Consider the following 15,541-nt stretch of genomic DNA (forward strand, 5'->3'; position numbering starts at 1 on the left):
GGGGTCCCCCTGTGGCACCTCACCCGAGCTGCCCCCGCTTCCCCGGTGCCGCAGTTGGCGGCAGGGTCGGCCACCGTAGATAGGAAGCGGGTGTGTTCCCAGGGACGCGGGTGGTCCTGCTGGCGACTTTGTTTCCCGAACGGATCCCTGAGCGGGTGGTCCCCCCGGCGATCCCTAGCCGGAGCGGCCGTGGTGCCGGGGTGCAGGCGGCGCTCCCGGCCCTCCGCACACGACGGGTTGCGTTATCTGCCCGCTCCGCTCCCTGACCTGCAGCTCATCGCACCGAAAACAGTTTATTTACATAAAGAATTGTTGACAGAGTGCGATTGTGCGTGTTTAAAAGCTTGGCTTCGCCGCCAGAGAAGCACCACATTGTGCTCACGTAGACCACGTGAGCGTTTGAAAGCTGCGTGTTTCCCCAGGCTGCTGCCGTCTCCCGGGGCAGGGGCAGTCCTGTCCGGGGGGAAGGCAGGGCCCGGGCGCTGGGCGGCCCTTTGTGCCCCCTCCTACTCTGGTGTCCTTTCGGGCTTTGGTGCCACCTCGTGCTTTGTCCTTGGCACAGCCCCGCGCGCACAGCGCCGTGCCTGGCTGACCTACTTCTGTGCCGCGGTCCTGCCGGGGAACCGAGCAGCTGCCGGCCGGTGGGAGGCAGGCGGAGGGCGCCGCTCCTTGCCCTTAGAAATCCCCGCTTATTTCACAGGCAGGGTTATCTGTACTGAAAAACAGGCAGAGATTTTCCTGCCCGCAGGAAGAGAGGCTCCGAGAAACGCTTGGGTTTTGATTTATATCAGGCGTTCATTGCTGCATTTTATGCAACCATCTGTATGAGTCAGCACGCTTTTGTTTCGTCCATGTAAGGAGTATGCTGGAAAGCCAACAGTGAGAGGAATCTGTGGACTTGAATATTTCTGAAGATTTGTTTTTTTTTTCAAAGGAAAGTCTTTGGTACTTTACATTACACAACCAATTTTCTTAAAATCCCACAACCAGTAATATTGCCAAAGAAATTATGTTCGGGGTGGTAGAGAATTTCCAGCTTTCACCTAGTTTTAAAGTACTGTTTCTGGCCCGGCTGGCAGAGGACCGTTATTATGTAAGAGCCACTGTTACTTAGCTGGCTGCCCTAGAACATTGCATCCATCCTGTTTGCTAGCACTAACCCCTCTCAGGCAAACAAATTGGCATGATGAGACTACAGATTGTTCTTATGTTAAAGTCTGCTTTTTTAAGAAATCTGTTTCTGATGGACTGAAGCAGCTTTGCACAGACCGTATGTGCGGGGCTTTGAGAAAACCTCTTACAGCTACTGGCTCCTAAACTATACGGCAGCTTGGGAGAAATCCATCAGTGGAGGTGAACTTTATTGGCTTCAGGTGACAGAGATTAAGCGCAGATAGGGAAATAAGAGACATTATAAAACACCTGAGATTTCAGTGAGGTTATCAGGGTACGTACTATTAGCAGTGTGTGTAAATACAAGGCTGATTTAGGGTTTTGTGGGAAGAAACTCGTGTAAGTACATGTGGTATTTTTAAAACAGCTTTTGTTGTTTTCTGATTAAGTGTATTCTATGTTGAATTGAGCAGTCGAAAAAGAAAAAAAGTGGAGGCTTTACTGCTGTACATCCACAGTTTTCACAGGCTCAGTGGAGATTAACTTTGAAGATCCTGTACAAATCTGGCTTGTGTCCTGAAGAGCTAATGAAGCCACAACTAATGGAATAAGAAAGGAGTCAAGACAGGTGGCACTACATTTAGTGTGTATGCTGATGAGCACATTCTAACTCTTTATGGCTAGGTATGTGGATAGGTAACTGCATTCTGACTCATGTGAGTGTTAGCTTTTATTGTGGGATTACTTGAACAAGTTGGGTTTGTGCCAGGGTCTGAGACTTTGGCCTTAGCACAGTAAGACTCTGTTTTAAAAAATCCCTTCAGAATTTATAAAAAGCAGTAGTGTTCAGGAAAGAATATTTGTCATTTTCCATTTTGTTAGTATTGTGTGTTGTTGTGGAGCCCTTGCATGGCTTATTTAGGTGCATTGTGTTTGTTATTAAGCTCATAATGAGCTCTTACTGTGAGCTTGGCATGGCATGAACGTATTTGGCTTTTCTAACTGCTTGGCCTTGCCTAAAAAAGATCTTCTTCATTCTGTAGCTCTGTATAGCATTTGTTTTGGTTCTCTTTATTTATTTTTCCCTCCCTTGTTAATTCTGAATTGTTTTAACAGTTGTTTAACAAAAATAATTCCCATGAGTCTAGATACTGATTATTCCACTGGCTGGTAAAAGTGCACCTCTTGGTGTAGCTGTGTTTGTAACTTGGCATTCAGTGACAAGCAGAAATGCAGGCAGAGTGCAGCCACTTTGGTGTTTGGTGTTATTATAGGGGAACATGGCACAGAGCATGGAGCTGTTTGTGTTAATGAATGCCCCCTGCCCAGAGCTAATGCCCTTTCCCAAAGGTAGCTGATGAAGTTAAAACTCTGTTTAGTAGCATGAGGATAATAATCTCCTATTTCAATTGAGCAAATTTCTGTTGGTTCATTGATTTTACATTCACGTTATTTTATGGTTCTGATGTGTGGAGTTTTTTTCTACTTGCTGGCTTCTTAGAGCTAATGCCTGTGCCAGCAGAGATGCCATGTAGGAGTTGCCTGAGCAGTTGGAGAGGGGATGTTAGGAGTCCATGCTATAGTCCAAACAGCTTGCAGCCTAAATGTAATCTTTAAGGTAGATGTTACTTTTTGTGCACACTTCTGAATAGCCATGTTGTGGCAATGTAAAGCAGGGCATCTGTTCTGTTTTAATGATGTATCTTTGCAAATTTGTTCAAATGCAACTGCCTGGGGGCAGATTTGCTTAATACATGCATATCCCATTGCTTGCATGGTTGCAATGACTTTAAAAAAATGCACTGTGTCTCAACAGAAAAGTGAGTTTTGTTATTCCATCTTAATAACAACCTCAGCAAGATATCAGAGGTAGGCAGAATGAAAGTGACTTTTGCTCCAAGATCTGCTGTTGTGGAAAGGGTTATGTGACTTCACGGAATTGTCAGGGTTGGAAGGGATCTCTGGAGAGCATTGAGTCCAACCCCTGCCATGGCAGGGTCACCTGCAGCAGGTGACACAGGAACATGTCCAGGTGGGGTCTGAATGTCTCCAGAGACAGAGACTCCATGGCTTCCCTGGGCAGCCTGTTCCAGTGCTCTGCCACCCTCAATGTAAGTAAGTTCTTTCTCAAGCTGAGGTGGAGCTTATTATGCTTTAGTTTATGGCCGTTACTCTTCGTCCTGTCACTGAGCACCACTGAGAAGTGTCTGGCACCATCTCTTGGCACCCGCCTTTGAGGTATTTCTGTGATCCATGAGATCCGCTCACAATCTCCTCAGACCGAACAGGCCCAGCTCCCGCAGTCTCTCCTCATGAGCAGAGATGCTGCAGCCCCTTCGGCATCGTTGTGCCATCCGCTGGCCTCTCCCCACTGCTCCGGTCGCCACGGTGCCCTTAACGTCCGTCGCTTCTTCCAACGGCGATCGCGCCTCTCGGCCGCGGCCTGGGTGGGAGCCGGTACCGGCGCCGCTCCGAGCGAGGTCCGGGCGCGGCGGCGGGCGGAGCCCGGCAGGGAAGTGAGCTCAGGCGCACCGGAAATCCCGCCCGTGCCGCGGCCCTGTGTTTGCGCTGCGGGCAGAGAAAGGAGCGGAGCGCCTGCAGCGGCCCAGCCGAGCCTGCCGCACGACACGGGGCCGAGCCATGTCTGACCAGGTACGGGCGGCTGTCCCGGCCGCGGGGGGACGGCACGGTGAGCGCGGCGGCCCCGGGGGCGCGGGAGGAGCTGCCTGCCCCCCTCCCCCCCGCCCGCACTCTCCGCCGCCGCGGGGCAGCCCCGGCCCGGGGCGAGCGGAGTCGCGGTCGCCCGGAGGGCGCCGGGGAAACGTTCCCCCAGGGGAGTGTGTGTGTATGTATGGATGCCGATCTCCGACCTCGGCCAGATTCGGGCCTCTCTGCCCGTGTATTTTAATCCTTTTTCCCTCTTCCCTCGGGGTGTTTCTCGAGGAGCGCGGTCGGGCTCCAGGAGGGGATATTCGGGGGCCGGGGCGGCGTCCGGAGGGAGCGGGATCGCCTCCGGGGCAGCCCCGGCCCTGGAAACCCGGGAATGCAGCGAGGGATGAGCTGTGTTGCACAACTGTTGTTTTCTTTCCGTTTCCATTTCCCGGGTGTGTGGTAGGATGGTTTTCCCCCGGAGCGGGCTTTGTGCGGGTTAGGCTAGGTTTGCCAGGTCCTCTGTTCGCCCTAGGAATGCGAAAGCCTGGTTTTCTCCCCCTCCTTTCTCAGCTGAGCGTTGTTAGCCTGGATTAAACACCCCGTCCTTTATCAAGGCTCTGTCCTGCTTTCGCTCCAAGTAATATTCTCGTTATGCCCCCGTCATTTCTGTCTTCTGAGCCGGGGACCTCAAGAGTTGCTTGTACCGCAAGTTCCTGGGTTGCTCGGCCTGGCACGTAATACAGTGCTTTGCTTACAACTATTGCTTTAGGCTATGCGACCTGCTGCTGGAACGTTAAAACAGCGTTCCGGTTTTAATTGGTATTCTGTTTTGCTTTATTTTTTTGTATTGTCGTCATAGGGCACTGTTTCCTACCTTTGACTTTTCCCGGAGCGTAGCCGTCGCGATAATGTCAATACCTACAAACGTTTCTCGTAGTGCTGTGAAGTCAGGAGTAGTACTGGTGCCAGCCGGGAAATGAAAAGCCCCCAGAGACAAGGCTCAGCTTAGGGCACGCCGTGTGTGCTTTGGGGAGCAGCCTCGGTGCAGTGTGAGCGGTGAAGAGGAGCCAGCGCCGTGTGCGCTGGTGGTCTGCCTGCCTCCCCGCCCCCGGCTTCCCGGCACAATGCAGCTGACAATGCTGCTGCTGCCCCTCCGGCCTGTGCCTGCCACAGGGGCAGCTGCGAGCACGGCGATTGCCGCCTCCTAGGCGGACGCGTTGTCTCTGTAGCAAAATACGTGAAAGTGACTGCATTTAAAAAAAAGCCAGACAAACCCACCGACAATTTCTGAACTAGATTTTGTAGGCAGATGTTCATGTGACCTGCTCTGTAGTTGTCTGCATATGTGAACCAAGGCGTGTTTTAACAAATAGCAGCTTTCATTAGTTAGGTGAATCCTTCCCCAGGCGAGTTCTGCTAAAACACATGTGTATTTTGTCTTTGGGACTCCTTGAAGTATGTAAAATTCCGTGTATGTGATAACCTGTTGTGGCTATGTATTTTAAAGGTCTGTGAATAAGGAGCCTGCTGTTTATTTTTAATAGATAAGCAAAACACTGTTAGACGTGTCATTCATTTCTGGGGGACTGTGCAACAAGAGCTAAACAGATGCTTAAGTGGAAGGATAACATAAGGTTATGCAGCACTGTAAATCTCATTCTTCTCTTTATCAATCCTACAAGAATAACTGGATTACCTAAAATTGTGAGTTGCTTAGAGTATCATTCTTTTTGGCCCTGGAATTAAGTCAGAAGGGGGATCATTTATCATCAGTAAAAGAAGGGATTACTTTGTTTTCAGTGTGAAATTGACTTTTATGAGAAGTAGGAAAGAAGAGCAGACTTCAAATAAAACCCACACGGTTGCTTAGTGGGATCTAAGCAAAAATGAAACAAAACACAAATTGTTTTCCCCTCCCTTCAAGTGTCTTAGGCCGTTTTTGAGTTATTTGAATCTAAAGGTTATCTGTTCATGTACTGCTTATAAAGAATGCTATAGTTTGTATGTAAAAAAATGTAAGTGTATTTGCTTTGTTAGGAAGTATGTTGTACATCTGTTCCTCTAGTAATTTTGGTTTTGATTATTTTTCTTGAAAATGCTGAGAATAGAGTTTGGTTTTTTTTAAGGTTAGACATTGAAGTTTGAGCTCTTCTGCAGATTGGAGGAGGAAACTTGCGATATGTTGCCTCATGATGTTTGTTTTGTGTGTGTTTTGGTTTTGTTAGTTGCAATAGCAATACCAGTGTGTTTCATCCAAGAAATTTTTCGTGCTTTTTAGGGTCCTTATGTAAGTGTGGGACAGTGCTAGTCGCCTTATTTTGTGCTCTTCAGGAAAACTGCAATGAAGCCTTTAAAATGTCAGGCATCTAATGAAAAGTTAGGACTTGGAGTGTTGTGGTATTTCTGTTCCCTTTGTGTGGTGGTCTTTTTTTATGTCCTATTTCAGGAGGTACCCTAAAGCACCCATTCTTTTCATAGGGCAAGAAGTCTGGAGGCTTGCTTGCTAATTGCTGATCAGGATTTTGTTAATGAATGCTAGTAGTTTAACAACTTTGCAGTCCTCTTCCTTTCTTTATTCCTAAGTGTTTTTGTGTTGCCTTAACCATTTGGCATTGAATGGCAATATAGTTCACTGACAAACTGCAGAGAGCATTTTCAGACTTCTGGGTCTTGTATCCTAGTGTAAGGTATTTTTCTCCTATTTTAAGTTTTGATTATTGGCACTTCTATTATTTGACTTTATATTTTTTCTCTTCTCCTGAAGCCACAGCTTTCTTTCCTCTTATTTTGTGGGTGAGAGAGCTTGTGGGGCTTGAAACAAGCCCCTCATCTTTACGGTTTGAAGACTTCAATTCCCTCTGCTTATTCTACTGTTTGGTGCTTTCCCTATTTGTTTTTAATACCAGAGCCCTCTTTCCCTGAGGGTAGATATCAAATATGAATCATAGTTTTATCACTCATATTGGCCAGAGGCACTGTCATAGCAGCAATGATCATTAGTAATACCTTGTACAGGATGATTTGGCTTGGAAGACTGAGTAGGTAGATCTGTTACAATGTGCAGAACTATATAACTACTACAAATACCTCTACTGCTGGGATAATATGCTGTCATGCCATTTGTAAAGTAAATTTAGACAGTGACTGACCTGAGATGTCATGCAGAGGTTCTTTCAGTAATAGTGAAACAGGAGCTAGTTTTGAAGCTACAAACCAGATCAGTAGAGATCTGAATCTTGGTCTGATTCCTAGAAGTTAGTAGTGCTGCATTGAAACAGCTGTGCAAGTTATCAGAACAAGTTGCAGCTTCTTGGTTTTCTTTCTGGTCAGGAGTGAATATACCAGTGTGTTTCTATTCCTGCAACTAGTCCCAGAAGCTTAGAGTCCAAATGTGTTAGGGAAAACTTTATGGAGCACAGGTGATCTGACTGTGTTACCTGTGAAGAACTCCTTTCATGCTTCTCAAGTGACTTGCTTGAAGGCCTGTGTATGTCAGGCCTTTTGAAAGCCTGGGTTGAGATTTTGGATTTGAGCTTGAAGGGTGATGAATCAGTCCTTGCTGTTTAGGTTGTGCCTGGATGGGTATTAAAAAAATAAAAGGTATTCAAACCAGGTGGAGTCTCTGGCTCGTACTTCTTTCCATTGTAGAAACTGAATTGATCTGGGTTGAGGCAGTGAGTCAAACTGATAGAAAGAACACTTCCTCTCTTTCTTTACTCCAGATTGAGACTGGTACAGCTGGGAAGGGTGGTTGCTGACTTGCCCTGTGCCCTTCCCTGATCTTTTAATGTTCAAAGAAGTAGTGTGTGTTTAACTTCTTTAGGGAGCAGGGGGAAAAAACTTAAAAATGTTTTAATCTGGAGTTAGAGACCTATCTGGAGGGACTTAATAGAGAAGGTTATTATTTTGTGTGTTTTTGGCACTCGATCCTAAATTTCAAGCCCAACCATATAAAGGATATTTCTGTACATTTTGCAAAAAATCTCTTTTGGGATGGGAGCCTGTGGTAGACACCTGTAGATGTTTTGTTTATTAGAAAAGGATGATTTCCAACATGATCAGCAGGGTACCTGTGGTTATGATTACTTGGGAACAATTCTTCATGGAGCACCCTCTAGATCTGATGTCTGTGTAAATCCCTTTGTCCTGCAGAGGAACATAGCTAAAGGCCTGGTGCAGGATATGTAGTGACAGGCAAGGAATGGGGTTAATAACACCTGATTTCTCCCTTGTTTCATCTATCAACTGGTGACATGAAAAGTCTGATGTCCTTAATTAATGTCTTAGAGCGTATAACACTTAAAACCTTTTGATGAGCTTTAGTGCTCAAGCTGTTGAATCAAACTTGTCTGTGCAGTTAGTTCTTACCCTGGAAAGATATCAAAACACTGTAGTGCTTGGACCTGCACCTTTTTAAACTTTGAGGTATTGTGGTCTTTAAGACAAACTTGTTCTTTTGTTTGTCATAGAAAAGAAGCTAGCTGGCCAGTCTTTTGAAAATAAGGACTACCTTTGATGCAGTGGGTTGAAAAATGTTTGCATGTTTCACTCTCTTTAAGTTGATAGGGTGTTACAAGTACTTTCTGTTTACTCTCCTCATGATGTTCCTTTTTTCTATCAAATAGCAGAGCCTCGTAGTACTCTTAGTATGCTTCCTGTGGGTTTTTGCTGTTGGTTGTCCAGGAGTTAGAGGTATAAAATCATACTTCTTTTTGTATGTCATCTATTTCCAAATGGTTTGTCTCTCATTTCTTATGTTCTTCATGGTGTTTCTTTTCTCTCATTGATTGAACGTCTCACAGGTAGACAGACAACCTTTCATAATACTATGTTGCTGTTATTTTTGTGCACACACATACAGGGAAGCAAAGAAGACACCTTGAGTAGTCTGATTTCACACAATAGAGGATGAGAGCTGCCATATTGTCCAGTGAAAATAATAAACTGTTAACTGAATAGGTTTTTTTATGTATTTCTTGCAGGAAGCAAAACCTTCAGCTGAGGACTTAGGAGATAAGAAAGAAGGGGAGTACATTAAACTCAAAGTCATTGGGCAGGTGAGTTTTTTACATAATTGCTTGTTGACATTTGATGTAGGTGTGACTTTTTGCATGGTAGAAATGACCAAATGCTTTCAGCTCTTCAGTGTGGATCCTCCTCTGCCATAAACTACTTCCAGTTGCATTTTCCAGAAATGTGTATTAGTGTACTCTGGTATGTTTTTTTATGCATTGAGGGATTAATTTATCCAAGGGTATGAATGAAATAAGTGGCAAACTTGATAAATTCAGGTCCTCAAAGTTTGTGTAGTATCCTAGGCATGAGATCAGCTTTATTTTTCAGGGATGGGAAAAGGATTGTTGGCTGCCCTGTTGGTAGATGTAGCAACTAGATGAATGGTGGATTAGAAGTCTGAATTGTGGCTGCATTGGAATGTGAATGTTGAGAATGTTGGCATCTTCTGTGCAAAGAGCCCCTAGCTCAGATGACAGCTAGGATTGTTTGTTGGAGATGTAGTGTTTGCTGCAGTTGGGTGGAGGCAGATGACTTTCAAGTAGGACTGACAGAGAAACTGCTTTACCTCTTGCTGGCCTAATCAGCAGTTACAAGAACACATTGAAAAGCTGGAAGTGGCCCACATGCTTTTTGCACAGAACCTCTTGCAGTCTGTTTTATCTGTAGCCATTTTGACACCTGCAGCTACTTGCATCTTAGGGCTAGTGGGAAGGACTACAGAATAATAAGATCTGTGAGTTCTCCTTAGGTTAGTCTCATGTTGCCAAGTCTGCCTGTATCCTAAGTTCTAGATAATTACTCTTAATTGAACGAGGTTTCGTATATATTTTGAAGTGCAAGCTTTAACTTGTCTCTTAAGAATCTTAGAACAGACATCCCTGCATATGTATGTTTGTATTTCATAAGTATATCATCTGGGTAAAGATGGCAGCACAGACTGAACCATGGATGGATTTTAGTAACTTGAAATCCAAAAGCTCCATGTTGAGCCTAAGGCTACGATGCCATCTGTTTTTTTAAAAAGCGTTTCCTGTGGAAGTACACAGCAAATTTAGTGACTGATAAATCATCCTGGAGGTTCACATCATGATGCACCAAGGTATGCATGGTGATAGTTAAATCACATTCCATGTTTCATGTAAGTTTTATATAATTTTTTTTCTTAATGAAATGTTTAAAAATAAAATAGATGAAGTTAGCAGTTACTACAAGGAGAGTAATTTTTTTTCTTTTCTGTCCTTAGGACAGCAGTGAAATTCACTTCAAGGTGAAAATGACAACACACCTCAAGAAACTCAAAGAATCATACTGTCAAAGACAGGTTTGTGAAACAATGACATTCTTTAAAAAGAAAATAAAAACCCACTGTGCTTTCAAATAAAGACTTTGGAGGTATCTGATGGTGCAAACATAATGGATCTCCTTGTTTCTTTTAACAAGTAAAAGTGCTCCTATGTAAGACAATTGTGAAGTTATACTCTAAGTTAAAGAAATCTGCAATATTAATTGTGTATGTTGGTAAATAGTGACAGTTGTTACAGACCAAAAGCATCTCTTTACTTCCAGATTCTGTGGCAGATACTGTGGATTCACAGCTGCTATTTCCAGAAGCCCTGGCCTAGTTTGCCCTCAGCTTTGGGGATAGATGCCTTGTGTGGCCTTTTCTTGGATAAGTGTGTTGGAGTTCACTTCAGGAGATATAATCATAAGTAATAATACTTTGGGGGCTTTTTCCTAATACTTCGAGACAAGTTGAACTTGTCATTGAAGTGTTCTTTCATGAAACGTTATTTTTTGCTGCCTTTCTGGTGTAGGAGGAAAGAAAAGATCAAACACCAGATACATTTGTAGCACAATCCAAATGGTTAAAATTATGATTAATTTTAAAAACCTGGGGTTTTTTTTAAATCATCTTGGAAATAATTAATGCAGCATTCTTACTGACTAAGGAACATGCATGTGTGGAATTCTTTCTTAAAGAAAGAAATAATTGTTTGAGTAAACACATCTCTTATCTCCTGAGCTGAATTCTGGAGGGTCTGTGATTTCCTTTGCAGCAGTCAGTGCAGTTTTTGGTGTCAAGTAGCCTTTCTCTGGTAAAGGGACTATGAACATTTCTTCCCCATTGGCCAAAGGGATTGTTGTAACAGTGTGAAGATCTGTCCTTACCTGAGACAATTTTCTCCCTAGTTGCAAACGATATTTGAGAGCTAAGTGATAAAATTGTGTCGTATTCCACATGAGCTTTTTTTGCTCATAACCTGTAAGAGAAGGAAAAGATGATGAGGTGTTTGCCTTATCTATTGATGTGGAGTATGACGTTCTGCCAGAACATGGGCACCTTGTGCAATAGACATACTTTAACTCTGTTTACCTTTGGGATGCTTGTTTCACTTTGTTTGAATGCTGATCGTTTTTCTTCCCCTCAGCTCTGCTCTTTCTTGTTCGCAGTGCTGAGCATTTGCAGAATTGATAATGGTAAAGGTTGTGATTCCTTCCTGTAGCCATAGAAGATTGGGAAAGCAAGGGTAGGAGTTCATGAAGTAAACATCGTGTTTCTCCTGTTGTCTTAGGATCCTTAAATAAGGCTGATACACTGTTGAGAAAAATACTTGTGTAAACATATCTTGGGAGAGAGGGCATAGTCAGTACTTAATTAATAAATAAAGACAAGTTAAAAAAGCTAAGGAAATGTCCAGGTTGTTTAGCTACAACTCCACTGAGACTCTGGAACAAACCCATTTTGGCGCTATCATACTTTTTGAGTCACTTCTTGGTAGTCTATTTGAATGCAATAGAATATCTGAGCTCCCTGTGTAACAGGAACTAACACTCTTTTATGACTTTGTGTTGTTTTGATTTAAAATGTTTTTTTCTTGCAAACCCATACAAGATTCAATAAGTTGGGCTTTTTCCTTATATGTGTGTTTCTTTTTTTAGGGTGTTCCAATGAATTCACTCAGGTTTCTCTTCGAGGGTCAGAGGATTACTGATAATCATACCCCCAAGGAGGTGAGTTTCTTCCTAGAAATATGGTTTGACTGTATTTCTTTAACTAGGATCTTTTAGTACAGCAGATAGGCAGTTTAGAAAGAGCCTGCTTGGACCTCCATGTGTAATGCCCCAGAAAGGAGGGTGTAGTCACTGCTTGCTGGGGGGGAAAAACACAAAGGGAATCTTCCCATTGTTGAACTTGAACTTCAGTATGACTTTGGAGTAAATACGTATTGAGTTCACATTTAGTAGATCAAAGTGTAAATAAACAGAAAACAGTTACTTCTGTCCAGTGACTTCCACCAATTGTTACAAAAAAGCAGGAAGAAACCCATAATAATGACCTTCTGGAAATGTCAAACAAACTTGTTGACTATGAAATTGAACAAGTTGCTCTCTCTGAGAGAATAGTTGTAAACAGGCTTTGAGTTGCAAGGTGTAGGTGTTAAGCTGCACTGTGAGCTAGTAGTGCACTATAGATGTAATTTATGTGGCTCCACAGCTGATGCTTTCATTGTGATGTTGGTGATGTCCTTGTTCCCCCTAAACAAGGGGCTTGGAGAAAGGTAAAGCCAGCAACTTCCAGGCTGATGTGGACTGCTCCACAAGTGGGTCTTTGCTGTAATGCTTTTGTTTTGACTCAAATACCTAAGTGTGGAGAAAAATGCCCAAAAATTTGAATATTGTCTAGTGAGATGGAGACTGAAACTTCCTTCACCCTTTGATGAATTATGATGGGACAAAGGAACAAAGCATTGTATAATTTGTCTAGGACCTGCTCTGATTTCATCACACAGATTTATACAATTGTTATTAATAATTATTTGCTGTTTTTTTTCTCTGTTCTCACAGCTGGGGATGGAGGAGGAAGATGTGATTGAAGTTTATCAGGAACAGACGGGGGGTCACTCAACAGTTTAGATCCTTCTGATTTTCTTCCCCCTTAATCCTTTTTTATTTTTAAATAATAGTTCTTTTGTAATGTGGTGTTCAACACTGAAACTGGCACCCCATCTCTGGGAGTTTACTTTCAAGCGTCTGGTATTTTGAATTCTCGTGCTCATTATACACTATTGTTTCTGTTTTCATTGTGCTGAACTTCTGTGATCCAGCTGCAACCTTGCTCCCCTCTTCCCTTCTGCCCTCCCCTTTAGGAATACATGTACTCACATGCATTTGTATGTTCACTGGGTTCGTGCATTTCAGGCACGAAGGCTGTAAGATCTGCCAGGTGGGCGAGTGTTCTTAATGACTTCCATATCTGCCCTGAAGTTTTGATGTGTGACTGTCTCACTCCTGGACTATAACTTTCAGTGCGAGATGAAGTTTTTCAGAGAACTAAACTGTGGAGAAGTTGTGTATCCATAACTCAGAGCTATTTTGCTTAAATTATGCTGATGGCCCAATGAGGAAGATCGACGAGTTGGAAATGGAAAAGCTAGAACTGTTGTCATCTGTTCCTTCCTCCAGAGATGGCTTTGCTGAAGACGTGAAATTGAAAACTCTAATGATTTTTAAATATTACCAGAAGAGCTCAGAAGCATTTTAACCTCATATAGCAATTAGTGCGCGCAGGTATCCATGCAGGAATGTTCACAGCAGCCAACTGGTGTTACTTTGACACGCTTGTTTGTACCTTTTGGCCTGGGACGTGGGTTTTAAATGGACATTGTCTGTACCAGCTTCATTTAAAATAAACAAGAAAACCAATTTTATAAACAACTTGCATTTTCTTTTCAAAGGATTGGAAATGAGCAAAACCATTAGAAGTTCTAATTAGGGTATGCTTTTCCTGTGACTATAAGTTGAAGCCAGAAAAAAACTGTGCTCTGTAAATATACCTCATAAATATTTTTTTTCCTACTTGCCCTCGTAAAATACTTGATCTGCTTGTTTTTCAGGTGACTCTTAGAGACTGCTAGCTGTTTCTTTTCTTAGAAGAGACTATTCACGTACAGTTACGTAAATCTTCACTTCATGCACAGAATTTAAACTGAAAATGCAACTTGGAAGTAAATAAAGATGGCTTTTAATGTCTACATTTCATATGATATGGTACCATTAAATAATCTATGGTTGATGACATGGAAGTGTCATGACAGTTCATTGGGCATAATTTATCAGGGTCTACATGTTCCAGCTGCCTGCAGGTTATAAATGGTCAGTTGGAGAACTTGTTACTCGATATGAAAGCTGAGGTGGGAGATAATGAGCAGAGTAGTGTGAAGAGAAGATTTCACTACTCTCTCTGCTTCACCTCTTTTGCAGGTGAATAGGACTTCTTTGGTAAATCAAGTTCCATATAAATGCCAGCTTCAATTACAAGCACGTGCTGGCATACTTGGATAAAATAGCAGGTTTTAAGTACTTTTTTTTAAAAATGGCATTTGCTGTAAAGCTAGAGTGCATTTTCTTTCATGTTTGTGGTTGTCCTGTTCCTGATTTAGTAATTTTGTATGCGTAGTTGCACTAAGCAATTTTTTAAAGATTAAAATTTTTGTTTACAAAATGTCAGAATATGGGGTTTTCTTAAAGTATTTTATGTAATTCAGTTCTTAAGGAAAGAGAGATTGCTATGATGACGTAGAATGACACAACTTTTCTGCATCTACCTCCTATTGCTTTTTAAAATTCTAAATACATTTGCTTCAGAATACCAGAAATAAAACAGCCTCGTGACAATTACCAGATCATCTTTTAAATTAAAATTGGTATAATGCTTTTTTTTGTAGGCAAGTTCCTATTATCTCTCTTCTGCAAACTAGGAACTGAAGTGCAGCTGCTGGGGTCACTGTGGAAGCTGAAAGCAGAGCTGAGAACTCAATCCACGTCCCTGGGGTTTGATGCTAGTACTCAAGTGGCTGCCCTGACTATCTTTGCTTCTAGCTGCTCACTTTCCTCTTCCAAATCAGTTTTTATATGCTCATTTATATCAGCTTTCTAGCTGAAGCACTGCATTTGGTTCTCTTGAGACTGTGGAGGAGGGTTTTCTGCAAAATGCAGCTTCAGTAGGATGAAGCTCAAGGCGAAGATTGCTTTTTGTTCTGTAACCTTGTCCTAAAATACATCTCTTTAGTGAGTGCATGTGGAACCAGTGACAGACTGATTTGACCTCTTTCTCAGGCTGATTGTGAAGCCTCAAAGAGCCTCAATAGAGCTGCTGGTCTAAAGTCATGCCTTTGCTGATAGAACTTGATAGAACAATTATAAGGGGAAAACTGTCCCCTGCCTCAAAGATTAATATTGAGAACTCTGTGCAAATTGAGAAGATACATGTGCTGCAGATCCACTAGTGCCCTTTTTAAAGAAGTTAATTCTTTGGAATTACAGGTTGACATCTGAATTTTAAAGTAAAACCAACCTGAGTTTTGAAGTCAAGAAGCTAGACTTTTTTTTTTCTTTCTTTTCTTTTTGAAAGACCTAGTCCTTTTCAAAGAATTTCTTTTTAAAAACATGGTCTAGAGCGGAAGTTTTAAAGCACTCACAGTTTCCAATGCTGTAACTGGGAATAAAGTTGGATTTCATATGTTGGAGAAAACCAGAAAATCTTTCCTCTTGCAATTTTTGTCTTTGCTTACTTGTATATTGGAAATAGGTTGGTTTTAACTCCTTTAAAAAAGTGTTGGGAGAACAAAACCCTCTTCACTGAGTCAGTTAATGGAACAGAAGGTGGAAGCTAATACTTTCTTTTGAATTGTGACAATATATTTAATTTTCACTATGGTGATGTATAAAAGCTTTATTGAAAGGAACTTTACAAAACCAT

The 15,541-nt window shown here is 42.5% G+C and overlaps 1 protein-coding gene across 1 annotated transcript; it reads left to right on the plus strand.

The window, feature by feature from the left end:
• The first annotated feature begins 3,651 nt into the window (after window positions 1–3,651).
• SUMO1 (small ubiquitin like modifier 1) lies at window positions 3,652–13,497 on the plus strand. Its single transcript, XM_063162383.1, has 5 exons — window positions 3,652–3,765; window positions 8,748–8,822; window positions 10,025–10,102; window positions 11,722–11,793; window positions 12,628–13,497. Exons 1-5 carry the CDS (start codon window positions 3,754–3,756, stop codon window positions 12,694–12,696), a joined length of 306 nt encoding a protein of 101 aa, XP_063018453.1. The 5' UTR covers window positions 3,652–3,753; the 3' UTR covers window positions 12,697–13,497.
• The last annotated feature ends 2,044 nt before the right edge of the window (window positions 13,498–15,541 follow it).

This window comes from Melospiza melodia, chromosome 8 (genome assembly GCF_035770615.1).
Source record: "Melospiza melodia melodia isolate bMelMel2 chromosome 8, bMelMel2.pri, whole genome shotgun sequence".
Lineage (NCBI taxonomy): Eukaryota > Metazoa > Chordata > Aves > Passeriformes > Passerellidae > Melospiza > Melospiza melodia.